Below are 27074 nucleotides of genomic sequence, written 5' to 3' on the forward strand. Positions count from 1 at the left end.
CTTTAAGCGTGCTCTGAACTCCAGCTTGCAATTTTACCGCTGTCTTAGAATACTGCTCCGGTATCAAAAGCCCTCCTAAACCATTGCCTCCGTGTCCTGTATCTACCCCGGCACCCATCCGGATCTGGCCGAGCCCCCCGGGAGCACGGCGTGAGGGGCTGGGGGATGCTCGGGGCCAGAGCAGCTTGCCGGTGGGCCACGGCACGCAGACGCTCCACGAGGGTCAGGCACAAGCTAACTGAATGCATAACTTTATTAAATAAATGCTTTGTCATGAGAAAAGACAAAGATCAAAGAGTAACATAAATTATAAGTTGAATAAATAGTATACAGCAATCTTCACTTTTTAATAAAATGTGAGATTCTTTTTTTTAAGTACAAAATGCTAAACAGAGCATTAAGCTCTTCTTCCATTGTCAGTTTTTCACAAACTGCTTTTTTTTTTTCCCACCAGTAAGATTATGAGTATTTCTTGTTTACTGGAAAAAAAAAAAAACAACAAAAACTAAACAAAACGAAACAACAGAGCTACCGTATGTATGTAAAGCTATAAAAAGCTACCGTAAAATGTGTAGTGAGTATTGCTTAAAGATAAAAACCAGGCAGGAAACTCGGAATCTGGTGTGTTTTAACAACTGTGTTACAACGGTGGGTAACATGCGCGGTGATGTCTGTCCCGGTGGCAGTGGGGGGGCTGGCAGGGCTGGGGGGGCGGGGGGGGCACAGTAGGCAGGGCTCCTAGCCAGGGCCAGGACAGTGATCTGGAAGTGAGGTGAACTGTCAGTCCTTAAATATACAATACTCCGTTCGGGAAAAAAAAAACCAACAGAAAAACCCCAACAACGAAAGAGTTTTCATGGGGAATGAGAAGAAAAAGAGTAGGGGGGGAGAGAGCAGAGAAATAGTGCAAAATGCTCTTGTACTAGTGGTTTTCAAAGTCCACTGCAGTACAGACAAGGGGTAGCCCCGGGGAGACGTGGTGGAAGGGCTGTCCTGACCCCTGCGCCGTCCTTGTCCTCTCCTTCCCAGCCAGCACCCCTGGTACGGTGCGGGCCCGGTGCAAACACTGAGGCCGGAGACCCCCGAGCCTCACGCCTCCCCCAATGCACAAATTGCCCCAGCAACTCCCCACGTGCCTCGTCCCCCGCCACTGCTCACCCAACCCTCCCTAGCTCCCAAATCTGCCCCTTTTTGTTTTCTCACCTAAAACGCAAAGGCATGCCATGCCGCTGGGCGCTGAGAACGGGAGCACCTCTTCATTGCCACCCCGGGGGGCTGCCAACCCCTCCTGAAGCCGCTCTCGCCCCCAGCCCAACCCCGGTCCTAAATATTAGTGCAGCCTGCAAACGGCCTCGTCCTGCCAGGGATCCTCGAGGGAGTGGGCGGCCGGGGGGTCACTAGGTGCCCTGTCCCAGGAGCTGAGGTGGTCTGGAGTGGGGCGAGGGCCCCCTCCTTGCCTCCTCCTCCTCCTCCTCATCCCCACAGGTTGGTGGTGACAGGACAAGCAGTGCCATGCCGGCGCTGGACGTTCAGGGGGAACAGAGGCTGTGCGGGATGGATTTTGGTGCTCTGGGCTCCCGAGGCCACGGCTGAGACTCCCTCTGTAGGGGGAGGTCAGGGAGGCATCTTGTGTCCCCCTCCCAGTGTCACCGTGGTGGCCAGGTCACGAGACCACTGGGCCCCATAAGCTGACCCTCACCCTGCAAAAGCATCAGCCCCGAAAGACAAGGTCCATGGGGAGCTGCCGTCCCTCTGCCCGCTCCCATCCCTCCCCGGCAGCACGTCTCCTTTCGCTGCAGCCAAAGGCTTTCAAGTTTTGGGAAATCAAACAACAAAACAAACAAACAAACAAAAAAGCAAGAAAGAGGGAGATAGATAGAAGGAGAGAAGGGTCCTGGGGAAGGTGGTACTGGCCTATAACATCAGGAGGTTTTGCACAGGGATCGGTGAGCAGAGGAGACGGGAGACACCGGCAACAATGGCAACCTGTGGCCCTTGGGGTGAGCACAGGCTCCTCCTCCTCCTCCACCTGCCTTCTTCACCCCATTCTTCACCCCACCTTCACCGCACCATTAGCCTCCCACCCTGGACAAACCGCGCCTGCTTCATCAGCCCACAGATCCTGAGGGGTCCCTCCCTCAGCCCCAGCACCCCTCCAGCAACCCAGGGGTCACCTCGCTCCTGCGGGTTTTTGGGGGGACAGATCTGCTTTTAGTGGCACCCCATTTTCAGCAAGGGAAGACACCTCACCCACAGCTCCAAACATGCCCCACCATGTCTCTGTGGAAGTCCATCAGCGAAACTCGCCCCCACCGTAACTCTGGAGGAAATAACCGTGGGGTGTCCAGTCCTGCCCTTGATCGGGGCACACGTCCTGGTGGGGGGCCCACGGGGTGCTTGGGGGAATGATGCCATGTCATGGGAGGCTACGAGGGTGCCCAGTCCGTGATGGAGAGGAGCCTCCGCCGAGCCCCTTGGCGCGGAAACCCGCTTGTCCCATCCCTGCTGCCAGGGACTCTGTGGTGCTACAGACCCCCCTTCCTCCCCGCCCAGGTCTGTCACGCTCAAAGGGGCTTCGGGGGTGCAGAAACCTTCCCCGTGAGACCGGCTGTGTCCTTAGGGCAGTGCTGGCTGCCAGCTCCAGCCACAGTGGTGGGATGTGGTCCCCAGTTGGGTGTATGTTTGCCCACTGGGATCGCGGCACCCAGACCCCACGGCTCGCTTTCCTTCCCTTTCCCTTCACTGCAGGATCTCCTCCCAGCACCAACATCCTGGAGACCCTTGTCATGGGGAAATAAGAGGCAACAGTCCCAAAATCGAACATCAAAAATAAAAACAACAAAACAGTCAGGAAGGCAGCTGAGGGCTGTCCCAGCACGCCTGAGGCAGTGGGTCTCCACAGTGTGGTGGCTGCTATCACTCAACAAGGAACTGCATCCTGGGTTAAACGCGAGGGCCCGTCGCAGGATCTCACTGCAGGGTGGCGGGAATCAGCCGTGGCAACACGAGCAGTATCCTCAACGTGAAAGGATGGAGACCGGTGTTTTCCTACCCATGAGAGAGGCCATAAACCAGCCTTAGCAAAAATCCAAGACAAAACAAAATGTAGGTTTGTTTTGTGGTTTTTTTTCCTCCCCTGGAGCAAACCACTCTTTTGGCTGTGAAAAAAATAAAATAAAATAAAAATCTCCATAGCTGGTCTTCCTCATGGCAGCGAGGGGTGGTGAAGAGTTTTGGCCCTGATTCCCCTGTCCCCACGTAGGGATGCTTCAGTCTGGACAGCGATGGAGTAGCTGCAGGGTTGACTCGGGTGCAGCCCTCGGCGTCGGCGGGGCCCTGATCCCACAGGCACCGATGCTCCTCTGTAACTCTGCTCCCGTGCTTAGTCTGGCAGGTTATGATTCTTCTTTGGGAGGGCGCAGCATCTCTCCCCCTGCTTACAGTTAAGCCCTCCAGATTGCAGGTTTTGAGGCGAAGTTGTGCGAGGAAGAAAAGCCACGTCCGTGCACACACACGCTCGCACACACACACAAACGCTTCCACACCTGGACGGACAACGGTCAGAGTTCCGCTTTTCCCAAAAGATTTTTGACCTCTCGTTCGAGAGAAACTGGACGGAGAAGGGTATCTTTCCTTTTTGGATTATTTCTTTTCGAAGTCCACAGATATTTTGGGGGGGGTATTTGTGCCATTGCAGGAGCTGTGTTTCCCTCCCCGGCTCATCTCCAGACACGAAGCCAGCAGTCCCACTTCTCCTCCTGACGTGTTGAAATCTGCCTGGATCTGGGGCGGTCATTTGAGACTGAAGTGAAATCAAATCGACTCAAGTGAGTCCCAGCGATGTGGGAGGAGACTCCGGAGGACCGCAGCGAGGACCGGCAATGCTGGTGGCCGCAAGGTTTTCTCTTGAGACCCTTTAGAAAACAACTGGCTAACCCAGAAAAAGAAGAAAAAAAAAGGAAAAATTAACCTGCCCGAAACCCATACTGGAAAATCACCAACTTGAAGAGCTTCCTACATTGGGGTAGCCTCTGCTCGCGGCAGGGGGGTGCAGGCGGCATTGGGGAGAGGCACGGGACGGCGGAGTGGCCGCAGCTGGTTTGTCTCTGGCTCTGTCCTTTCCTTGCTGAGTCCTTATTGTCAAGAGGCTGCTGTAGATTCCGAGTCCTCAGTTTCTTCAGGGATTGTTTTCTCGTTTCTTTTTTTTCTTCTTTTTTCTTCTTTTCTCTCCTTTCTCTTTTCTTCTTTTCCTTTTCTTTCCTCTTTTCTTTCCTCTTTTCTCTTTTCTTTTCTCTTTTCTTTTCTCTTTTCTTTTCTTTTCTTTTCTTTTCTTTTCTTTTCTTTTCTTTTCTTTTCTTTTCTTTTCTTTTCTTTTCTTTTCTTTTCTTTTCTTTTCTTTTCTTTTCTTTTCTTTTCTTTTCTTTTTTCTTTTCTATTTCCTTTTTTTTCTCTTTTCTCTTTTCTATTTTTTCCTTTTCCTTTCTTTTCTTTCTTTTTGCCTTTCCTTTCTATACTCCTTTCTTTCCCTTTCTCTTTTTTTTTTCCTTTTCCTTCCTTTCTCTTTTCCTTTCTTTTTTTCTTCTTACATGAGATGAAAGGAATCGGAGTCCTGGGGCGCAGGGAGGTGCAGAGGGGAGGGTGGAAGGGAGCCTGGGTAGGTAGTGATGGGGCGGAGGGAGGGGATGCGACTTCACTCCACGTTGCTGCTGTCGAACGCGTGGCACTGCAGGTCTCCACTCAGGTAGTCGGTCCCCGGCAGCTTCATGCCATATTTGTCCACACACCAACACAACCCACGCTTCCGGCCTCGGGAGGGCTTGCACTGGGGAGACATCCAAGGGCAGAGATCAGGGGCTGGTTACCGGCCGCCACATGGTTCCCTCAGGACCAGTCCTGCACTTTGCCCCTTTCACCCCAGCCATGCAGTCCCCTGGGTAGGACGCAGCTTCTGCTCTCTGCTTTCGGCACATCTCCACCCCAAGTGCTACCCCAGCCCAGGGCTCTCTGACTTTTCCTCCTCCCACACCAGCTCCTTCGAGATGCTCGCCTCAGGCCAGACAGCACTTGGAGCCATCAGCAAGGCCACCCACCACCCAACATGCCTGGAGATGCTCACAGCATCCTCCCCACCAGGCAAGCAGACAAGAATCCTCCATCCTTTCCATCCAGGGCAGAGGACCCTCCCTGGGTGGGAAGCATCCCTCCGTGGGGCTCTTCTTACCTGCTTCCTCTTGTAGAAGCCTTTCCGGTCGCAGTTGGGGAGATGGACGGCGCGGGGGACCATCCTCTGGCTGCTCTTGAGCTCCTGCAGGGATGCCTCCATGTGCCTGCGGCAGGGGCCCTGCGAACAGGGAGAAGGTGGAGCATGAGGAGGGGAGAGCCCCACAGCAAGCCTTCAGTTGCAAATGCCCCCGGGTCCCCTGTCCCCCCCCACCAGCACCCGCTCCCCAGGGGTCAAAGCCCTCCCACAGCCCCCGGCCCGCAGGAGCCCTGCGGGGGAAGGCGAAGGCACCCACCAGCTCGAACTCTTGCCGGAGCTCAGGGATGACGACGCGGGGGTGAGCCGTGTTCTCGGCCATGCCCACGAACTTGGCCAGGGTCAGCTTCTTCCGGCGGTCCTTCTTCAGGGCCTCAGCCTTGAGCTCGGAGAGGCGCCCGTGCTTGGGCCGGTAAGCCTTGGGCGGGTAGGTCTCCTCTGTCATCTCTGACGTGGTCGGCTCCTCGTGTTCTCGGGACTCCCGTTCTGGAAAGGAAGGGGTACCAAACCATCAGGTCTCCATGAGCTGACTGGGGCTTGCTTTTGCACTGAGACTCTCCTGCCCAACCCCAGAGGACATCTTTGCACCAGGCAGGATGGTAACAAATGACCAAAGAAATCCCTCTCCCAGATGCTGCCTACAGCCCTGGCTTTACCCCACTGTGTGGGACGCGGCATTGCTTCTGTGTGACCCCTAAGCTCAGGACAGGAGTGTGTCTGAGGGCATGGAGGACTTGGGGGTCAGGATAGGCTCCTACATACAAGGCCACCATTTTTTGCAGTGTGTCACTGGAGAAGGACAGGTGGGAGTGCCATCCCACACCCAGAAAGGACTAGGTGACACATAAAATGTGGCAAAGGCGGCCCTCTTTAGCCATGGCCAGAGGATTAAGTGACAAATTCACACCCCACCCTGCCTTGCAGATGCAAGAGCAAAAGCCAGGGATGCTCGAAGATGAGTCAACTCCGAAGCCAAGGTCAATCTCACAGCAAAGCCACCACATGGTTGGGCAGACACTTCAGCAGCAACAAATGCTGGGATCTCCACGATCCTCAGCTCACAGCTCCACGCTCACCTGACTGAACCAACCCCCGTCCGCTGGCATGCACTGAACAGCCGGCAAAGCCCAGGTTAACGCTGCCGAGTGGTGCTGCCTGACTGTAGCTGCCACCAATGGCACCGATGGCAACCGTTTAGGCTCTGTCCACAGCAGTCGCCTTCCTGTAGACCCCTCAGATCGCCCCAGCGTGACCTGTGCCGGCAGGATGCAGTCAGGAGCCCTGCACGGTTATATATAGGAGAGAGCTGGTGACAGTCTAAACTTAGATGACTTGTGACATTTAGTACAGCCACTGGAGTGAAAAAGGGTTATTTCTGGACTAAATTTGAATACAGTTTAAAGCTCCTGAGGCTCCCAGTCTCCCAGTCCCTGGTTCCCAGCAGTCCTGCGCTGATGCCAGGTTTCTGCTGGGGCTGGCGGGCGGGCACGGGGAAGCCCTCTGCAGTAGAAGAGGCAGCATCAGAGAGGTTGAAATCCCTCCCTGCACCGTGTCTCCTGCAGCTTCAACGTCAGTGAATCCAGCTCGTCCCTTCCTGCAACCCTACGGTGAAGACAGCAGGGCACCAATTTTGCCCTTCCTTGCTACATCACTGTTGGGACAAAAGAAAAAGGCTCAGGATGAAAATAAAAATGGATAAACCCCCTCCCAACAAGGCAAACGGGAGTCTCGATGCAGACTGGCTACTGGCAGGAGCCCAGACGCAGCCCAGGAAGAGGAGGATGGCTCTGCCCTAACAGGCTGCCTTGGGGATGCCCGGCGAGGGGGGACGGATGCGCCGCTCATTGCAGATGGCACCTCTGGTCCGTCACACCCCCTGCGGGGTGGCCTCGGAGGTGGCTAAGGGGACAGGCTGGTGGCTGGGCACCCAGGCCTGCCACAGGCACCGGTCTCCTCTTCCTCCTTGCCAAGGCAGACCTGTCCTCTCCCAGCAAAACTGGAAAGTTTTCCACAGCCACTTATTTATTAAAGCAGCCCCTTTTTTCCCCTCTCTTTCCACAAGAACAGAGCTGGGTCAGCATCCCAGACTCAGCACCCTCTTAACTACCCACAGCAACATAAATGACCCCATGCACCACCCCCAGGACTCACGCCTATCCCCAGGACAGCATCCTCTTGCCATTTTGCCCCATGATGCTCTTATGTTTGGGGTTTTTTTCTTGCTGCAGGACTCTAAGCCCCCCAACAGGCTGGGGCTCCTCTATTATAGGGGAATGACAAACAAGGGATAGGGAAGAGATTGATTAAATTGGGAACGGTCTTGCCCCTGAGGAAATGACACTGTACCAGGCGCAGTAGAAGAGCATCCTTTGCCACAAAGATGTTGTGGCAATCTGAGTTCCGAAAGGAGATCGGAGACATCCGCAGTGACTAAGCCCTTCCAGGGCAATGAAACACGCCGTGATCCGTCCCAGGAATCCCCTCTGGCGCTGACTGCCAGGGCTGGACACAGCAGAGCCAGGGCATCTCCCTGGGCTGCCCTACGGTAATTAAGGGGAGGGGAGGATTCACACCAGCGCAGGCAACCCTACAGTAACACAAGAGGAGCACAGCTCATTACCTCTGCAATAATAAATACAAGAGGCACAGCTACATGGGCAAACCTAAAATAACAAGCAAATGGGACAAGGCAGGGACGGTTCAGTCAGGAAAACAGCACGGGGTGTCCAGTCCCCAGGACTCGTGGTGCAATGGGTGTTTGCAGTGGCTCAGTCTGCTCATATGGTCAGTAGCTTCAGCCATTGCAAACACCTGATTTCTCTGCTTCCTGCAAACTGCCAGCAAGCCAGAGTGGGCTGGGAGCTGGACACTAACGTGGAGCCCTTTGGGGAAGGGGAGATGGGAGCCACGGGAGCCCAGTGCTCTGCAGAGGGAGTCAAGGGCTGGCATGCACCAAAAGCTGCCCAGCTCCCAGCCTGAGTCTAGCCCTTCTTGCAGGGCCAAAAAAGCACCTGGAACTGACCCCCTGAACCCTCCCCGGCACACACAGGTCCCCCTTCAAGTAGGAACACAAGCGATGGCTGTGGTGGGACTCCTCCGTTTGCTGCTCAGCAGCGGTGTCTAGCTTGGGTCTTTATTTCCCAGCGAGAACCCCATGGATGCCTTGGAGAGATCCCTTTCCTCCACCCTCTGATGTTTTTTATAGCCTGATTTCCTTCAGCAACAAGGCTGAAGCAGTCCCTGCTCACGCATTTGACTACCTGTTCCCTAATTTGATACTAACAAGACAATTCTGACAAACTGAAGGGCAGAGGTCTCTGACACACGAGCTCCTGACAAGCTCTGGGCAGCTGGTGAGGGACCTTCCTGGTGCCAGCGCAAGATGGGAAAGCAGAGCCGGGGCAGGCAGCACCCAGGCAGCACCTCCAGAGCCCCTGCACCCACCTGCCCATCCTCACCCAGCAGCTCGTCCGTTCACCTCCATCCGGCATCGCGGCACCTCTGCTCCCGAGGAGATGCTGGCAGAAGCAACGCCCGATTTCCCTGAATGAGCCCTTACTGTGGCTGTTGGAGACTCAGGAAGGTGGCTGGAGTTCCCCCTCCCTCGATGTCAGGATCTGGGCTGCTGCGCAGCCCCTTCCCGCCTGCTCCCACCCTCCTTGCCAACCTGACAGCTGGGTTTCAGACATATTCAGATACGCCACATTTCTGCATTTCAGCTATGGGCATGAGGCATAGGGAGGAAGGCCCTACTCACTGTGTCTCCAGCCAGAGGACAGTGGGATAGCAGGAGGTGGGTGGCTCTCATGTCTCCATCCCTTCTCCCCACTCCTCAGGAGGAGGTGACCCCTCTCAGCGGAGGTCCCAGGCTCGCTGGCCACACAGAATGACATTGCTGGCCAAGCCGAGGATGGCTGGCTAGCCCAGGTGAGACCTGAGCTGTAGCCAGCTCAAGGGGATGTTGACCCTGAAGACAAGGCAAGAGACTGAACTCAACTCAGAGCCACTCCATGGCTCCGTGTCCGGTCTGACGCTGTGGTGCCCATGGAGGACCCAGGAAAAGAGGGGTGAGCATCTGGAGGTGCTCCTGCCACAGGTCAGGCCAGAAGGACTGTGCTGTTGATGACCTAATCCATGCAGGCTCCCATGAGCCCTGGCAGGCAGAAAATAACCATCGCAGAGTGCGGGCTGTCCTCTGCCCCAGGGCTGAGGGCTTAGTGCCCTCTCCCCACTCCGTGCTGGGCAGAAGCAGCTCCGGAGCAGGAGCCATTTCCAACCCTTTCACCCTGTCCCTACAGAGGAGACATAGAGTAGCAAAATACCAGGCACTGTTTCTGAGAAACCGCAAATTGCTCCCGTCCGGCTGCCTGCTGTCCTGGACAGATACCACCCATCGCAGCCCGTGCACCTTGTGCCCCTGAGCCAATCCCCAGCCTGGGTGCTTCTGTGCTTCAGGCATTCTGGACACGTGTGAGGACCCCCCAGGATGGGTGGGTGGGCTCGCACGTGGGTGCAGGGTGCGCGGGAACGCCGCCTCCCTGCCTGCTGACACTGCAGAGCGCAGCAGGAAGCTTGTTCCAAACGGCTCGGAGACTTGCATTTTCATAACACATTTTCAACGGTTTCTGGCAGGAAGGTAGGAAAAGTATCTCTTGACGGCTGCTGCTAATGATCTGTGCTCGTTACATCCACAGCCCACTGCCAGAGGACTTGCTGTTCTGTTCAAATACCCCAAAAAAAGCCACGTGCACCTAAGGACAAGCACAACCGCAGCACAACCTTGCTACACAGCCCTCTTGATTATTATCATGATTATTATTATTTATAGCATGAGCACTAGCATAATACATCACTTCAGCAGCAAGGTGTCGGAGAAAGACTTAACGGCGATCCCAGTTAAACCTCTAGCCTAGGAACAACAGCAAATGTCACTGGTGGAGACCTTGAGAAGCTCCCCAGTCCCTCCTTTGTCCCCAGACTCGCCCCTCTCTGTTCAGAGGTGCTCATTGCAAGATGGAAATTAAGGCTTGCAGTACCCAGGGCTGAAACATCACTGCTCAGAGAGCAGCGTCTCCCACTACACAGGGCAGCACAACAGTGCACAATGTCACTGCTCTCCACGGGAGGAGGATTTACCTCCATGAAGGGAATTACCTCAGCTGCAGGACTTCACGAGTGACCCCCACCCTGCTTTTCCAACGGGCTCCTTGTGATTTTGGGTACTGGTGGCAGCTGTCTTTGGAGGACCCCAGTTTCTGTCCCATCGCCACTTACAAGAACATGGCATTTTCCAAACCAGGCTGGGTGACCTCTGACACTTTGGCTTTCCTTTTTTGGGGATGGACCACATTTTGGGATCAGACACCTAGGCAGCCGACGCTGGCGATGGAGAAGGGAAAAAATTTATGGGAGAGGCTAGGGGAGAGAGAGAGGGATTTTTCCGCAGTTCCCACGGATCGGGACCCCAGAGTGCTAACCAGAGCCAGATCTGGACACTCCCTCCAAGCTTCACCCATAACAACAGCTCCCGGGCACAAACAGCTGCAGACTCCTACCTACGGCAGCTCCATTGTCTGCCCAGCCCCACACCGGCTGCTTAACTCTTCTTGCTGGACTTTACACGCACACGCAGGCAGAGGCAATCATTGCTGAAATCAATGTTTGTCTTCTTCCCTGTAGCTGCCAGAGGGATGGGGCCCTCCCATTTCTCCTTTCTCCCCCATCCCTTACAATACTGGTTCTTGCTGGGAAACGTAAAATAGCTTCCCTGGGCTCCCTGTGGCTGGGAGAGAAGGAATGTCAGTGCTGTCCCTGAAAACAGCTTTTGCACTTGCAAATCATGTTAGAGATGTACCTACTCTCCTCCAGATTGGATCTTTTACAGGAAGTCTGTGCTCAGGTCCCTGGCTGGTAAAAACCCTCATTGTGCATTTTCCCCTACGGCCCTCCCCGCTTGCCCCCACTCCAGAGGAGGGGACGTGCCTGACCTATGCCGAAACCTCCTGGGATGGGCAGGCAAGTTGCTCCCCAGCCAGGACTTGCACCTGTGACCATGAATAAAAATCCCTCCCTCCCGGAGGGACATATGCTGCGTCTGCACTCTCGAAATACAGGCAGGGAAGGGATAATGCAGGCAGGGAAGGGATAACGCAGGCAGGGAAGGGATAATGCAGGCAGGGAAGGGATAATGCAGGCAGGTGAGCGATGCAGAGCGAGGAGGGTCACCTCATCTCGTGCCCTTTGGCAGCTGTAGAGCACAACTGAGCAGAAGCATTCCTGAGCTCCCCGGAGGCTGCTGGGATCAGCCCAGACAGAAGGGAGCTTTCACCACCCTAACGAAGAACAGCTCATTTACGTTCCCGTCACAGGCACAACCCCCCCAGCGTGGTGGCGAACACCCCCCAGCCCCATGCACGGCCCCACAGGGGTGGGCAGCCGAGCCATCCCAGGCGCGATGCCCGGGGCCGGGGTCACTGCTCCGGACCACCGCCCCGGTGAAGTCAGGCGGTGATCTCAGGCGGCCGCCCAGCCCGAGGCCGTCTGGCACCCACCGGAGCGGGAGCAGCCAGGGCTGGGGTGCAGGCTCCGGCCAGTCCCTCCACTAGCCCAGGGCGTTGGCTGCTGGAGAGCCAGCTGCGATGTGCCTTGGACTTTCGACGAACTTTTGTGCTTTGGTGGGGACTCGGCGGCAGGCTGGCGCGATCGGTCTGGTGGGGACTGGCGGGGGAGCACGCTGGCGATGCTCACAGGCGAAGAGAGACTGGGAGGAGACACCACACACTGAGAAGGACAGAAAAACAGCAGCCCTGCTCCCAGCAGTGAACAACAAGCATTTACGACAGATCCGTGTCAAATAACGCCTGTCCACTAACACAGAGGTGTTCGGGCTCTGCTGGATGGCTAAACTCCATGTCTAAGTCATTGCAGAGATGCTGCACCCTCCAAATTGTGACCTGCCCCATCATTTGGCTTGAGCACGGATTTTAGTGTGGAACAACATATCTCTGGAAGCTCCAGTCTCTCTTCCTGTGACTCCAATGGTCTCACTTAGGCCTCCAAAGGACCGAAGTTAAGAAAGATAAATCCTACCACGTCTTCAGCACTGGTCCCCTTGCAGCCTATGATGCAGCTGTCATGGGCAGCAGCGCCAAACTGTTTTACAGGAACAGGAGCAGTGGTAACAAAACCCAGACCCTATTTCCTTCACTGGGAATTAGGTACCTCAACAGCTGCCAAAGGCATCAAGTCACCTTTGTGATTTGCAGAGTGTGGAAGGAAGTCTTCAGCAGTCAAAGCAACGTGAAGCACGCACAAAAAACACCCACTCTGCCCCACCATGCCCAGCCCCCTACCAAAGACGTATGATCAGAGATCAATTAGGCCATGGCCCAAAAGCCATGCAAGCTTGTCGAACAGAGCTCTGGGGTATTCCAGTACCTTATAACCCTGCGACAGCATGGTGAAAGTTGCTGGGACCTCAATTTCTTGACCCTCAGAGACACCTTTTAAGAGAAGGATACGGGTCAGTGGGACCAAGCTCAGAGAAGAGATGGAAAAGCAGCCAAAGGGCTGGAAGGACTCAACTCTAGGTTAAGACTTATCTCCATTTTATTAAGCCAAGAGCAGGGAGGATGCTTGGGAACAGCTCAGGAAAAGTCTCAGAGAGCAGGGATGGATGGCAGAGGGATATGCTATACTGTGGCCTTTTTTCTGTTTTTAAGTTATTGTTTGGGCTTTGCTGAACTAGCCTGGAAGACCAGCTCTTTCTCAGGAGATTAATGTCTCCTCAGCAGAAACCTGTGGATGCAGATTCTGCTGCATCAGCCAGGGCTCACCTGCAGAGCGTGAATATCAGGTGCTTGGGCTGCCCCCAGGTTCGCAGAGGACTCATGGGAAAGGGAGATCATCGTCCTGATGACCTCGCTGTCCTCATACAGAGCTGGATGGGGGAGAAACGCAGCTCAGCATGTGGGAAAGGAGCTCTCAAGGGAACCAGCTCATGTTTTGGTCTGCTCTGGAAGCGCAGGGCCTATCTGTAGGTACGGATCTCTGGGTCAGCACCGCTTCTCCGCAGCGCCAGCAAGTGCTGAGGAGGTGGGAGAGGTACAGCTATGGGAACTGGAAGCATAAAGAAGGAGCTGTGTTGCTGTGTGCCAAATGATACTTTCCTGAGCTGCCCTTCCTTGCTGCAGCCACAAAAAAAAACCTCCCTGGGAGCAACTGTCTAGAGCAAGGAGCAAAGCAGGTTTAGACATGGGGAGCTCCACGATGTAAGCTCCATCCCTACTCATTGCTAGCTGTTCAGCAGACTCCAAGCATCCATGCTGTGCTGGAAGAGCCAAGCTTGGGCACCAGTTGGTGGGCTGGGCAGGTTCTGACCTGGGATGTACAAGCAAGGACTGGGGCTCACTGAGAGATGTTGCCTTTGATCTGTCTCTTCCTCTTCAGATAGGTCCCCAAATCTGGCTACGATCAGTTCTCAACACAGGTTTGGGAGTTTGCAATGCATGTACGAGACACACCAAGTCCAGGTGAAGGTCTGGGTCAACAGGCAGCATGGCCAGAGACTCTGATCCCAGTGAAAATCATTTCTGTGCAAGAAAGAAGCCAAAGTGTCTAATCCGTAAAAGAGCTGGAAAACTTTCCAGAGTTTCTCCCTCCAGTAAGATGATGAACAAACATCCATCCACTGCAATTAAATTATGCCAGTGTGCACCATCTTGCAAAATTGCAGGCACTCTGTTTCTACATAGCTGCTTGTATCAGCCTGACATTTCCTGAACTAAGTTATTTTCCAGGGAACTGAACTGGCAAGTGGAGGGGAAGGAAGTATTTCAGGATTAGATTTACATCAAGAAGCTCCTGTTGCTGATGCACTGATGATAGGAAGATAAAACATATTTCCTTCACATCATCTGGAGGCTGCATATGTTCCCCATTCCATATGCTGAAACTGCAGAAGAAGCTGAGAGATGAGTTGAAGAATGACCCAGAGAAATCTAAATAAATCATCTTGCAATATCATAGTGACCAAGACATATTTTTCCTTCCTGGAAAGGATGAAATCATTCAGTCTTTCTTAGTCTTGCATCTTTTCCAACAAATCCACCCTAGTGGCAGATTCCATTGGTTGTAATAAAGGCGGCAAAAACCCCACCAGGCTGCCAAGGAACTAAGAGCAGAAAAGAGCAAAGAAGGAAAACTCAGGGAAGAAGACTGCATAACAGACTCTGCCTAACTGACAGTAAAAGTGAGGGAAATCTGGAGCAGCTCCTGACAAGCATCGAGTCGTTTACCAGCAGTTTCTCCATGGGGCTTATCTGTGGCAAAAAGAGAGGAAAACCCTACCTAGAAAACATACATGCTTTAAGGTCTTCGAAATGAAAACAAAAGGATGTGAACTGCTCATCCGGCCACCAGAGATCATTTGAAAAAAATCTTGCTGTGTGCTTAGGAATGAAGAAGGTGTGATGGGTTGGAAGAGAACCCTAATAGCAGCCATCAACTATCTTTATCGTACAAGAAAGAAGGGGACAAGAGAGACTGTTTTGGACGCAGGTTGCTCAACAGCAGGGACGGAGGAAATGTCACTAGGGAGAAAGAGTAGGTAGCTTTGCCCTTCTGGACTAGGGGAAACCTGTCTCTAAAACTCAGCTGAAGGTTGGTGTCAATATACTCGAGATGTCAGGAAACCTGGACTTGAAAGCAGGACACTGCCAGGATGCTGCTGCTATTTTAATCACTGAAACCCAAACGTTGCAAACCATAGCTGAGCCAGGTGCTAAGAAGGCCTCAGAAACAGAACCATAACCAAGAAGAGTGTTGCTGGTGGCTATCAAAAGCTGTGATATCACTGTGGATTTCGCAGCATTTTACGCTAAGAACACTGCGCAGTTAAGGGGAAAACTCTGTATTAAAGGAGATGATCCTGAGAAGAGGATGTCCTACCAAACACATAGCCACTGCTGTTTATGCTTAGCTCTCTGGCCTGCTTGTGGCTGAAGAAAGCTTCTGCCTTTTAGTCAGGGTTTTGCATGTGATTTATTTTCATATTGAGCCTACTGGAACTGAACCCAGGAGATGCTGCTCCCACTGGAAGCTGGTGGTCTCCATCAAAAGACCCATCCCCACTTATGTTATTGATGGTCTCTGTCAGCCTCAGCAGCAGCCAGCAACTGGAAGAGCCAAGAAAGCCAGCCCCTCTGCTCGCCCCAAGGAGAGGTGAAGGCACATCAAGTGGAGTATGGAGATGCACCTGTGTCGGGTCCTGGATGAGAACTGGTCCAACACCACAAATATTTCAGGTGTGCAGCTGTGATTGCAATGTCCATCCTAGCCTGGATTAATTTCTAGGCCTCCAGCCTGACTTTCACAGCTCTGCCTTAAACCAGATGGAAAAGATCTGTGAGATCATCCATTGCTCATCTCTGTGTCAGCACCAGATGACACATCATCACATGTACCATCCAACCTGATTTTTACAAGCTCCGAGTGATGGGATTTCCACCTGTGCCCTCAGGACTCCGTTCTACTTTCTTAATGGCTCCTTCTCTTAGAAAGGCTTTGCCTGGAGTAGGTCTGGCCATTATTTAATCTCTCAGTCCACCTAAGGAGTACCACAAAAAAGTACCAGAAGTTTGATGTTCACACTCTGACAATATTGACAAACAGAAAATTCCCAAGCTTGATCCTTGCCTCTCCTAGACATTTCCCACCCTGCACTGTACCACTGCTTACACTAACCAATTCCCTTTGGTCCAACAGGATGCAAAGATGCTTTTCAATGTTAAAAAAATATCACAGGTCCATTGACGGAGCAAAGGGTGCAGACCTCCATTGTGGGGGTCTGAAACTCCAAGAAAGACAACTGATCACTCTCTGCTACAGACAGTGGTCTGGAGCCTTTCTGGAATGATAAATCCCCGTTGCACTTTGTTGTTTTCCTGCAACCTCAAGCCGCCTCTGCTATTACAAAACCAAATAACTGAATGGTTATGAAATGATGCAGTAAAATTTCACTCATTTCTGCTATTTCTTCAGGAAAGCAGGAGTCACAAGTGAAGGCAGAGTGACTGTATGTCACTTTTTATTTAGACATTTATGAAGATACTTTAAGACATACATCTGGCTGTGGCAGCACAATAATTGACTGCTGGACTGGTATAAGGCATGCAGTCCCTTCCTAATACAACTTTTTTCCTTCTCCAGCATCTCCTTTAAATTAAAAAGTGGAAGCCAGGTTCCATAGCTGTTCACTGGCTTATTTAATTACCAGATTTTCATCATTAGTCCAACGCATAACATCTGATTTCGTAAGCATGAATAATAAATCAGTCTGTTGACTGAATTGTCTTCTGAGGATGAATCCCATCTGAATTTGGAAAAAAGAAAATATTTCTACTGGTTTTCTAAAAATAGAATTACGACTCCTGGCCAACTTCGCCCCCAAAGTTACCTTTAAGATACACTGCCTGTCTTGTGTAGCTAGGGGATCATTTCCTTAGGTACCTGTCAGGATTACCTCCTTGCCCTTAAACAGCAACCAGACCAGTTATCGCCATCAACATAACAATTACCTCCCTCAGTGAGCCAGCTGTGTCCATCCAACAAGCAAACAAACCAAACTGCAGTAGCAGCCCTCAAGGCAAAAAGCTGCTAAGAGCTTTCCAATCCTACCCAAGCCAACAGCATCTTCCGCTTTGGCCTCACAGTCCTTAGAGGACTGAGGTAGCTGGCTCCCACAGAGAGGATTAGGTGCCCAAAAGCCTGTGATGCTCTGGACCTAGAGGAAAGGTGCTCAGCATCTGGCAGGATCAAGCCCTGCCAGGCTAATAGGGAATGATGTGCCGGTTTCTGTGGGGGGTATTGACTCCCCACTCCCACATCCTGCATGCAAGAGGCAGAACCACTGGGTGAGGCATGGGGAAAAATTATGGGACTATCAGAGGGGTCTGGAGAATGCGGGCAATAGCGAGAGCAAGGCTTTATGCGTACACACAGAAGAAATGCCCACTGACTCCACAGGCATAAATTTAAGATGCCTCCTCAAGGTTTAGCCTGTTGACCAAAGCCACTCTGCAGCCAGGGGAGGCCGGGACCTTCCTGCAGGCATAGTTTAAGGTAAGTGTGGTTTCCCAGCCAGAAGCTGATGGTTAAAAGACACGGACTGATGGGCAGTTAGCACACTTGTCCTGAAAACATCATAACCAGACAGGAGACCCACCAAAACATGCCAAGAAATGGCTTCTTTGAGAGCAAATTTGCCCACATCAAACCACCGAGAGTCCCAAATTTCTGCAAACACATTATGCTGGCTCCTGCTGGGATTAACTGTGAGCAGTGGATTGACATAAACACTAAGGGGTCCCCTCAGATCACTAGCATCAAAGAGCCACCTCAAAAACAACATCTCGCTGAGAGTTGCCTTGGCTACACAGCTGACGGAATAGAGAGTGTCTCATGGTGGCTGAGTGGCGAGGGGATGGGGGATGTCACTCCTTCATCACCAGATGTGGTGCGACCCTTCCAGGATGGGCCGAGGTGTCAAGCCTGACCCGTGCCCAGTGATCTCAGACAGGCAGCCCTGGGGCCCGGGAGCACTGGCACAGCTGCCACCCCACTCTGCGACCCACAGGCAGCCCTGCACATCACCCTGGGGAGACCCAGCACGGAGGCTCCTGCTAAATCGACCCAGCGAGTCCAGGTCTTAGGGAATCCCAGGATGGTGGGGCAGATATCCCCCTCCTCCTTGCCAGCAGAGCCTCCTCATGCTTTTGGCTACACCTGTCCTGAGGATAAACAGATAATATCTATCTTTTCCCTTGTAAAAAATCTCCTTACAAATGCCTAGGTGGTTATTATGCTGGCTGCCAGTGAGTTCACCTAGGCCAAACTCTTTGGATCACCTTTCACCTCTGCATGCACCATGTCTTCAGGTCCTGCTGCTTCCTCCTCCTCAACGCTGGAGGTTGTTTCTCCTGCCCTCAGCTTGCCACCTCTCAGCAAATTTGCCATCTTCTCCCAAATCAGTTCTTCTTTCCCGCTTTCCCAAAGGTCAGTTGTTGCTGCCGAGGCAAAGAGAAATTTGCAGGGTCCCAGCACCCTCAGTGCCCCTGGCACCATCTCCTCCACTGATGCCACCAGGCACCACGGCCCCACGCACACATCCTCCACTCTGGCAGGTGGGCTGGCTGGCCTCTGCAAGCCACAGCCTATCTGCACCTCCACTGCAATATCTCCCCCGACATCTCGGGGTATTTAACTAAAGTAGACTTCGTCTACCCAGAAAACGTAACCCACCTCGAAGCACGGGGGGTAAGTTTGGATCCACACAGCTGGCTGGGAGGAATATCTTGCCTCTATCTCCTTCCTTGCCTCCCCTTGTTTCATATGCTCACCTGCTGCACCTCATTTTTCAGGCCTCGGTCGATGGATAGGGTAGGTGGGTCTGTACCCCAATATCTGATCTTGATGGCAACGTACCGGTGTGCCAGTCATAAGCAGAACCACTGCACCTCTGAGAGGTTTGTGTGTGCTGCCTGGAAACCATTCTACCCCCAGAGACAAAAATGCTCCGTGCGTGTGTTCACATACACCAAATGTCTGTGCAGGCATGCGTGGGCATGTGAACACGCGTACATGTGTCGTATGTTCACATACATATCTTTCCTGTGCATATTCATCCTGCTGCTCTGCAGCCCATGTGGAGGGGCAGATGCATTCCAGCCAAAATCTGCTTTTTATCGTATCTGACCTCGAATTTGCACTACTAAGTCCTTGGTAAAAAAATAGGCAGGATTTGCCATGCCCCGGGCCCTTTTATCTCCCCTGTGACTTAGCACAGGTGAGATGAGCTGCAACTGTCCTCAGAAGCTCACCCCGCTGAGCAGAGAGCGGTGAGCCCCAGGGGGGCTGTGGTTCCTGCCCCCCCCTCCCAGACTGCTCCCAGGCTTTCCAGTTTGGGTGAAGAGTGCTGGGAACCGCCACTGCCACAGCAGCTCCCGCAGCCGCTCCTACATCTGCGACGCCTTTCGATCCAGCATGGGTAAAGCTTGGAGCGGACATTAGGAGGAAGCAGAGCTCTGCGCTTCGTGCGAGGCAGCGTCCGCTCACCGCTTCTCCTCCTCTCCTTCCTCCCTGGCTGCCCTGACACACATGTGCCAAGCTACGTGACCAACAGAAACCGGGGGCCGTCCCAACCCTGGCACAAAACGTACCCGAGCTCTCCTACCCTCTTCTTCCGAGCCTGAGGGGACACCTCACCCCGCAGCCAGGCGCACGCCTGCCGTCGCACACAACCCCGCTCACGCCACTGACCAAAGCCGCCACAGCCATCTGGGCACAGGATGCTGGGGCTTCAACACTGACACGAGGAGGCACGCAGCCTTCCTCCAGCATCCCCCGGGTTTGCCGAGGCTCCCATTCCAGGCCAGCCCCCATTCTCCACGGCGGTGCGGGCTCTGGAGGGGGTCCCTCTGTCCTGGAGCGGGTCCAGGCTGACAGCCGTGCACGGGAGCTCAGGACCAGCTCTGTCACTCCTGCACGCATGCACGCACAGAGCCACGTCTTTTCTCCGGTGAACTCTGCTGGCACCCAGCAGGAATTTCACTTGGATCAACTACTTAATATTCTCCCTCCTTCCTTAGAAACCAGGCTGCCGAAAAATCTTTCCAGCCAAGGCCCCTCCTTTCCTGTTTGAACCACCCCATCCCTCCCTCCTCTGTACACATGCATAGCAGAAACCTGGCTCTCTTGCTGGCACCTGATGGATTTCACCCTCTTTTTTTTTTTTTTTAATATATTGTTATTGTTAAACATTCAGATCAAAAGAAAAATGGAGATTTTCCTGTTTTGGACCCGAGGCTTTGCAGGCCTGTTGCTACTAGCTTTCGCCTTGACAGCTCGGGAGCAGCTTCGCACAAAGGACCTGCCGCTCATGCCAGCCGGGTCCCTCCCCGAGCGACACATGTTCGCGACCCAGCGCGTCCCAAGCACCCCATTCCCACGACCCCGGCCCTAACCCTCGCCCTCACCCCGGACCTCGGCGCGGGGCTGCCCACCAGCCACGCCACATCCCCACCGCTCGCCCCCAAAGCCCCGCATCCCCGGACGGGGAGCAGGAGAGCACGGGAAGGAGAGGCAGAGTGGCGGGGAACGTGTCGGGGAGGGATAAAGGACTGCACCGAACATGAGCCGCAGGAAACTCGGGCTCGGCAGCACTCCTCCTCCGCCTCCTTCCAGCTGACGCAGCAAAGACGATTTTCTTAGGGCTACATTCTGCACCGCCCCCCCCCTTTCCCCTCCTGGTTATCGTTGGCTCACGGTTTCGTGAGGAAACTTGCCAAGTCTTGCTCGCTTTCTAGAAAGAGAGCAGGAATGAGAGAGGAGAAGGAAATATTTGACAACCTTTGTTTTTCCACGAGCCTTTTCAGGGCAGCAGGCTCCAATTTGTGCCCTCCGCTCCCCGGCGCTGGGCCTGACCTTGCTGTCTCAGCAGGAGGAAGTCTGGCGGGAGCACGGGGGAGAAAAATGGCAAGACATGGTGTATTTCAAAGGAAACCTAAACAAAACAGAGAAAACCCAGAATCCTGCAGCCTGTGCCATAAATGAAGCTCATTCATGGTTTTTTACCAGGAACAGTCAATTACAGCCATGATGTTTGACTTTCGGTAAAGGACAGTGTCTGGCTGTTGTGCCAGGAAAGACTGCAGGGACGGTCCCGTCAGGACCTACACATCCATCTACTTAAAGCGAGCCTTACCAAAGCCCTTTAATACCACGCTTGCTTTCATTTCCGACCTCTCAGCAAGCCAGGAGCACATCCTGCCCAGCAGCTCCGGCGTTGCTCCGGCGTTGCTCCGGCGCTGTGCCCAGCTTATGGATGAGGAAACTGAGGCACGGTATCTGGAGCACCTTGTCCCCAGGCAAGACATCTGGCCTAGAGGAGAGCCAAGCCCGGCCTCCCAGGCTGGGCTCTTGCAATACCGCTTGTTGCGTCTCCCCCTCGACTATAAGGAGGAAAGCATCTGCGATTTTAAACCCGGCCAGCGCAAGAGCAGAAATAGATAGAAATGCAGCCTGATCCGGTCCTTGCTGCTGCCACATAGTTTATTTTGCGGAGTGCTGATTCTTTCTCAGTGGTTCGCAGCTCAGGGCCAATTTTGGTCATTGATAGATGGGAGGACCAAGCCAGCTTCTCCAGTGCATGGTCCCTGCACTGCTGGCCAAACTGGCAGAGGCCAGAAAGTTCAAGTCAAACTTCATTTCTCTCCTTGCCCCGTTGCTTAGAAACACGCCTATGAAAATATACTTTGTTCTCACATGCTACTAGTCGAACGCCAAGAGAGTTTTTTTCTTCTCCCATCCTCAGGAATTCCTGATTTATTTTTTTATTTCTTTTTTGCAATCACACAAATCTCAAGAGCAGCCTGCCGGTCTCCCGCGGCTTCCCGCAGCAGCCCTTCCGATCCAGGCTCATCTCCCGTCTGCGAACAAAACCTGCCAAAAAGAGCCCCCTGCGGCACTCGGGGAGTCCGAACTGGAAGTGTAGGTGGTGCTGGGAGGGTGGTTTTGCAACAAACCTGCAACCTCTTTCCTATCCCTCTCCCTGTTCGCTGAACAGGTGCTCCCCATCCCCAGCAAACCAAGAGCAGCGATATTAGGAGGGGACGGGCCAAAGTTCTCACGCAAAGCACCTGCTAAAGGACCAGTTCCCTCCTTAAGAGCAAGGCAGGTGGAACGCAAGGAGATTCACGCTGGGAGCCAAGCGCCGAAGCTTTCTCGGGTGCCTTCAGTCTGCGCAGGGCCCCCTCGGCCCCACTCTCCCAGCCGCCACTGCGTTTGGCTCTGGCTGCATGGCTTTGCCTCCCCGACCACGCTGCCGGCCCCCGGCCGCGCACACACACGCGCAGAGTAAATAAACACCAGGGATGACGTGCTCCGGGATACTTCGCATAGCTCCGCTGCCAGCAGGTTATTGCCCGGCTTCCTGGGCTCCGCGGCAGGAACGCGGCGCCTGGCTTCACCCTCCGCTCCCTGCGCAGGTCCCCTCCCAGCTCCCCTTCAGAAAACCAAGATCAGCTTTGCTGTTTCTGGCCAATTTTAGGGGAGCTTGGATGTTTGTTGTCATTTTGGGGGTGAGGGGGAAGTTATGCAGACAGAATTTGGTTTTGCTCTGAAGGCCGGAGCGTAGCAACACAAGCACTGCCTGCAAACAGCAAAGGGGAAAAATAATAAAAGCATCAAGATTTATTAGGTGCTAGGAAGGAGAAACGGAGTCCCCTTGCGCGGGTATAAGCAGAAGCTCGCTAACAAGCAAAATCGACTTTTTCATGGACCAAAAAAAAAGTGAGGGGCTTGCTTCTCGGGTTTTTTTTGCCAAGTGGTTCCCCGGTCCCCTGGACACGCAGACATCCTCCCTGCCTCCCCTTCAAGCCATGGCAGAAATACAGATGTGTTTGGAAGACTATGGGGAAAGCGTCCTCGCGCGAGCTGCGGGATCCAGAAATGGGAGTTTAACACGTGCCAAGGCGAAGGAGCGCTTGCTTTCGTGCTTTTGTCACGTGCAAGGTGCAAACATTTCAGGAGCCTGGCTTTGCACTGCTGCTTCCACGCCAGCCTCCGTGCTTGCTTTTAACCTGTTCTTCCCCACTATTAGCAATGCCATCGTTCTCCTTTGCTTTCACAGATTCCCTGCCCCGATCGCACCTGCAGCATCCTGGGCGAACACCCATCGCCAGGCAAAGACATCCAGGAGCGGGCAGCCAGGAAGAGCAGGCTGCAACGCTCGCGAGGAGACGGGCAGGGGCTGAGCCACAAACCTGGGCGGGGGGAGCGAGGGCTTTGGGGATGGGGCAGACGGGTGCAAGGAAGTGCCCTGCCCTCCCCTGTATCTCAAGCTGCAGAGGCCAGCTCGGGCCCCAGGGCAAGGTGGAGGATATGGTGAGAGAAAGGGAGCAGGGAGAAGGCAAAGACAGCAATGCAGGAAAAATGTAAAGGATACAACTGGGGAAGGACTGGGATGCAGCTGTGGCTAAGAGGGTGCATCTGGGAGGTGGGGGAAGAAAAGCTTTCCATTGGGATGGGACAACCCAGAGGTGATGATGGAAGCGGGGGTGGGGGAGGCCGTGAGATGATGCAACAGGAGGTTTGACCAGGGCATGGATGGAAAGAAGGGTGGGAAAAGCGGCGGGGGGCATGGAAGAACAGCTAGGGAGATGGAAGAGTCCCCACACAGATGTAAAAGCAGCTGGGGGGGGGGGGGGGGCACGGAAGAGCATCCAGAAAGATGGAAAAATAGCTGGAAAGGTGGAAAAGCAACAGGGGGTGGCAGAGCAGCCAGTGGAAGTGGTGGTGGTGGAGAAGCAGTGGGAAAGCAACTGGGGACTTGGAAAAGCTGCCAGTGGAGGGGGTGGGGAGGGGAAGGAATGGGGAGATAGTTGGAGACACGGAAAAGCAGCAGGGGTGTGTGTATGTGTGTGAGAGAGAAAAATCAGGTGGAAAAGTAGCCAGAAAGACTGAAAAGCAGCTGGTGGTCGTGGAGGGGAACTGAAGAGAAGCCGGGAGGGCAGAAAAGCACACGGCGGGCGGGAGTGGGGAGGTGGAAGAGCAGCTGGAGAGGGTGGGGATGAAAAAGCGGGCAGAAAGATGGAAAAGTAGCCGGGAAGGCGGAAAAGCAAACAGGGGCACGGAAGAGCACCTGGGAAGGCAGAAAAGCAGCCGGAAGGATGGGAAAGCAGCCGGGGGGGGGGGGGGGAGAGACACACAGGGAAGAGCAGCCAGCGGGAGGCAGTAGAAAAGCGAAGCGGAAAGATGGAAAGGGAGCCGGAAAGGCGGCAAAGCGAGCGGAGGGGGCACGGAAGAGCACCCGGAAAGGGGGGGAGGGGGGCGAGCAGCCGGGAGACGGCGGCGGGGTGGAAGCAGCAGGCGGAGGGGCGGCAAAGGAAAAGCAGCATTGGGGGGGGGGCCGGGAGAATCCCCCGGCAGCCAGGGGGGCCCGGGGGAAGCGGGTCTGACTCACCGGCCTTGGCTTGCTCGCGGTAGCTCTTCTCGCTGAGGCAGACGGCGGTGCCGTGGAGCAGGGCGTGCAGCGGCTTCTCCTCGCCCTGCCGCGGGAGGCAGCGGAGCCCGCGGGCGCAGCGCTCGGTGTAGACGCCGCAGGGCTGCCCGGCGGGCAGGGCGCAGGTGAGGCAGCAGCCGCAGCCCGGCTCCTTCACCAGCTCGCAGCCGAGGGGCGGCGGCGGGCAGAGGGACAGGGCCTTGCCGTCGCAGGGCTCGCACTGCACGAAGGAGCCCAGGCACCGCGACAGCCCCGGGCAGGCGCCCAGCAGCACCAGGAGCCGCAGCAGCATCGCGGCGGGGAGGCTGCGGGGCGCGGCGCGGGGGGCTGCCGCCGGAGGATGGGGGGGGGGGGGGGGGGGGGAGGCGCTTGCTTTCCGCTTGCCCCTTCGGGGGCAAAAAAAGAAGGGGGGAAAAAAAAATCAAAAAGGAAAAAGCTCGCAGGCGCCCCGCTCTGGGGTTTATTCTCGGGGTGCGGGACCCTCCTGCTTTTCTTTAGGCGTTGGGAGAGGGGGAGCGCCTTAGGTTTGCTTTTTCTCTTTTTTTTCCTTTCTTTCTTTCTTTTCCCTCCTCTTCCTTTTTCTCCTCCTTTCAGCTTTTTCTCGCCTCGAACGGGGGGATCCGCACCGCGATCCGCGGGAGAGCAAAAAGAGAGGGGGAGGGAGGAAGGGAGGGGGGAGAGGGAGGAAAGCCCGCGGGGGCTGCGCAGCCTACAGGTTGCAAGGGGGAGGCGCGGGGAGCAGGGGGTTTGGGGAGGTGGGACGGCGGCTTCACACACTCACGCGCAGGCACACTCTCTCTTCCCGAAGGGCTGGGAGGAGGCAGGTTGGGAAGGGAGCAAAGTTCCTTGAAAACCAGTGTCCTGCTCTTATTGCATCAAAGCAGTCAGGAACGGGAGGGGGGGGACGGCAGGAGAAGGAAGAGGGGATGCAAAGCTCCCCTTCCCTCTCTTCTTCTGCAGGAGGAGAAAAAAGTCTCTCCCGACGCAGCGAGCTGCTGGGAAGCTTGGTATGAAGCAAAGTTGTGTTTCGATCGGCTCTGTTCAACCCTCCCGCTTTCCTCTTCCAAGATTTGCAAAGGCAAAAAAAGTGGGGAAAAAAAAAAAGGCCAAAAAAGGAAAAAAAAAAAGTTTCCTGCAAAGTTGGAGTGTTTTGTTGCAAAGTCTGCAGAGGAGCGGTAAAAAGCAGGGGGAAGGGGGAGAAAGAAAAAAAAAAAAAAGAGAGAGAAAAAAAATCCACTTTGTAGATCTCCCAACACTTTTCCCCTGGAGAAGTTTCTAAAGAGACTGAATACTGCAGAACAGGCTGTCTTTTAAATAGGCTGCCTCTGGCTGCCTGCCAGCCCCTAGCTGCAATTTGAGATCCCAATGACACCTCAGCTTGACTGGGTGCCAGCAGCCAGGGCCCTATCAGTGCACGCTGCAGCGGGTGGGGGTGGGTGCACAGCTCCTGACTTCTGGGCTTCAAACCCCGCGCAGTCATCAAGGATAATATTATGAGAGACAAGGGGAGGGGGAGGGGGAAGGGGAAGCCGGAGGGGGGATGGGGGGGTGGAAGTTCAGATCTTCACGGTTTAAGCAAAAAAAAAAAAAAAGGTGATTGCAATTGGGTTGCACGGCAGCCTGGGCTGCAGGGAGTCTGGGAGGGAGAGGTCAGGGCTCTGAGTTTGGGGAGGGAGGGGCGGTTATGCTGGGAGGGCCTGATCCTGCGCGCTGTCCCTTGTGATGGTGGGGCCGGGCCCCTCACCCGCTGCCGTGCTGGGGACCCTCGGGGGGGTGGGGGGCCGGTGCCCATGCCGTCCCAGCAGCTCCAGAAGTGAGCGCAGCAGGGAGCTGCTCCCCCCGGACCTGGGTGGGCAGGGTTCCCAGCTCCTCTCTCCCGCCCCTGGGTAGAAACGGGGTGAGGCTTTGCCCAGTGCCAGGGTGCACCCCCGGTACCCCCAAACGGCAGGGGTTAACGCAGCCGGCCGGGGAGCAGGAGGGAGGGCTGGGCTGCTTGTAAGAACTGTGTTAGATTCCTCTTTGGAAAAGTTCGCTGTTGCTCAGGGAATGCCAGAAAACGGGGAATTTTGCCATGTGAAGTCCAATTTGCACGTTTTAGCTCATTCTTGTTCTCCTTCTTGCCCTGCACAACGTGGGGAAGGGAGGGGGGGGGGGGGAGCGGTTTTGCTCATCCTCTGTCCTGGCCAGCTTGGGGTTTGTTGTCTTTTGTTCCACCGCTGCATTCCTAAGGGTTGCAGCTCTCCGGGCCGCGGTCCTTCCTTCGCACTTGCCTCCCTCAGCGCTCATTCATTGCTCGGAGCCGGGAAGCCGGCAGCATGGCGCAGGGAACCTCCGGCGCTGCCCGCCCGGCCAGCTGTGCCCAGGGATCGCACATCTGGAGCGGGAGGACGAGCTGAACCTACCCCGGGGGGGAATGGCTGCGCCGAGGGCTGGGGGCTGCTCACAGGCACCGGGCTAGCTACCGCAGGAGAGGGGAGTTAAAACGGATCAGCCAGTTCTGGGTGAGGTTTATGTGCGGTTCAAGGCATTCCCCCCCCCCCCCCCCCCCCCCTTCCACATATGCACACACTCCCGCAAAGCCTTGTATTCCCCAGGTTTCTTTTTAGATCAGTCGTCTGTGCAGCTGTATTGCACGGATTTTGCCACTAGAATGCACCCTTATCTATGGTAAGAGGACGATGGTTGCTGAAAAGCATTAACTCCTTGTTCTCCAAAATTTCCGAGCTTAAGGCTTTTTTTGCACCTCTCAGGTGTTCCTTA

General features: G+C 54.6%; 1 protein-coding gene across 1 annotated transcript; it reads right to left on the minus strand.

Annotated features, from left to right (window-relative positions):
• Positions 1 to 235: 235 nt before the first annotated feature.
• IGFBP5 (insulin like growth factor binding protein 5) lies at positions 236 to 25584 on the minus strand. Its single transcript, XM_075430355.1, has 4 exons — positions 24276 to 25584; positions 5517 to 5743; positions 5222 to 5341; positions 236 to 4822 (listed from the first exon to the last, which is right to left on the minus strand). Exons 1-4 carry the CDS (start codon positions 24604 to 24606, stop codon positions 4691 to 4693), a joined length of 810 nt encoding a protein of 269 aa, XP_075286470.1. The 5' UTR covers positions 24607 to 25584; the 3' UTR covers positions 236 to 4690.
• Positions 25585 to 27074: the final 1490 nt, after the last annotated feature.

The sequence above is a fragment of the Opisthocomus hoazin genome, chromosome 9 (genome assembly GCF_030867145.1).
Source record: "Opisthocomus hoazin isolate bOpiHoa1 chromosome 9, bOpiHoa1.hap1, whole genome shotgun sequence".
Taxonomy (NCBI): Eukaryota; Metazoa; Chordata; class Aves; order Opisthocomiformes; family Opisthocomidae; genus Opisthocomus; species Opisthocomus hoazin.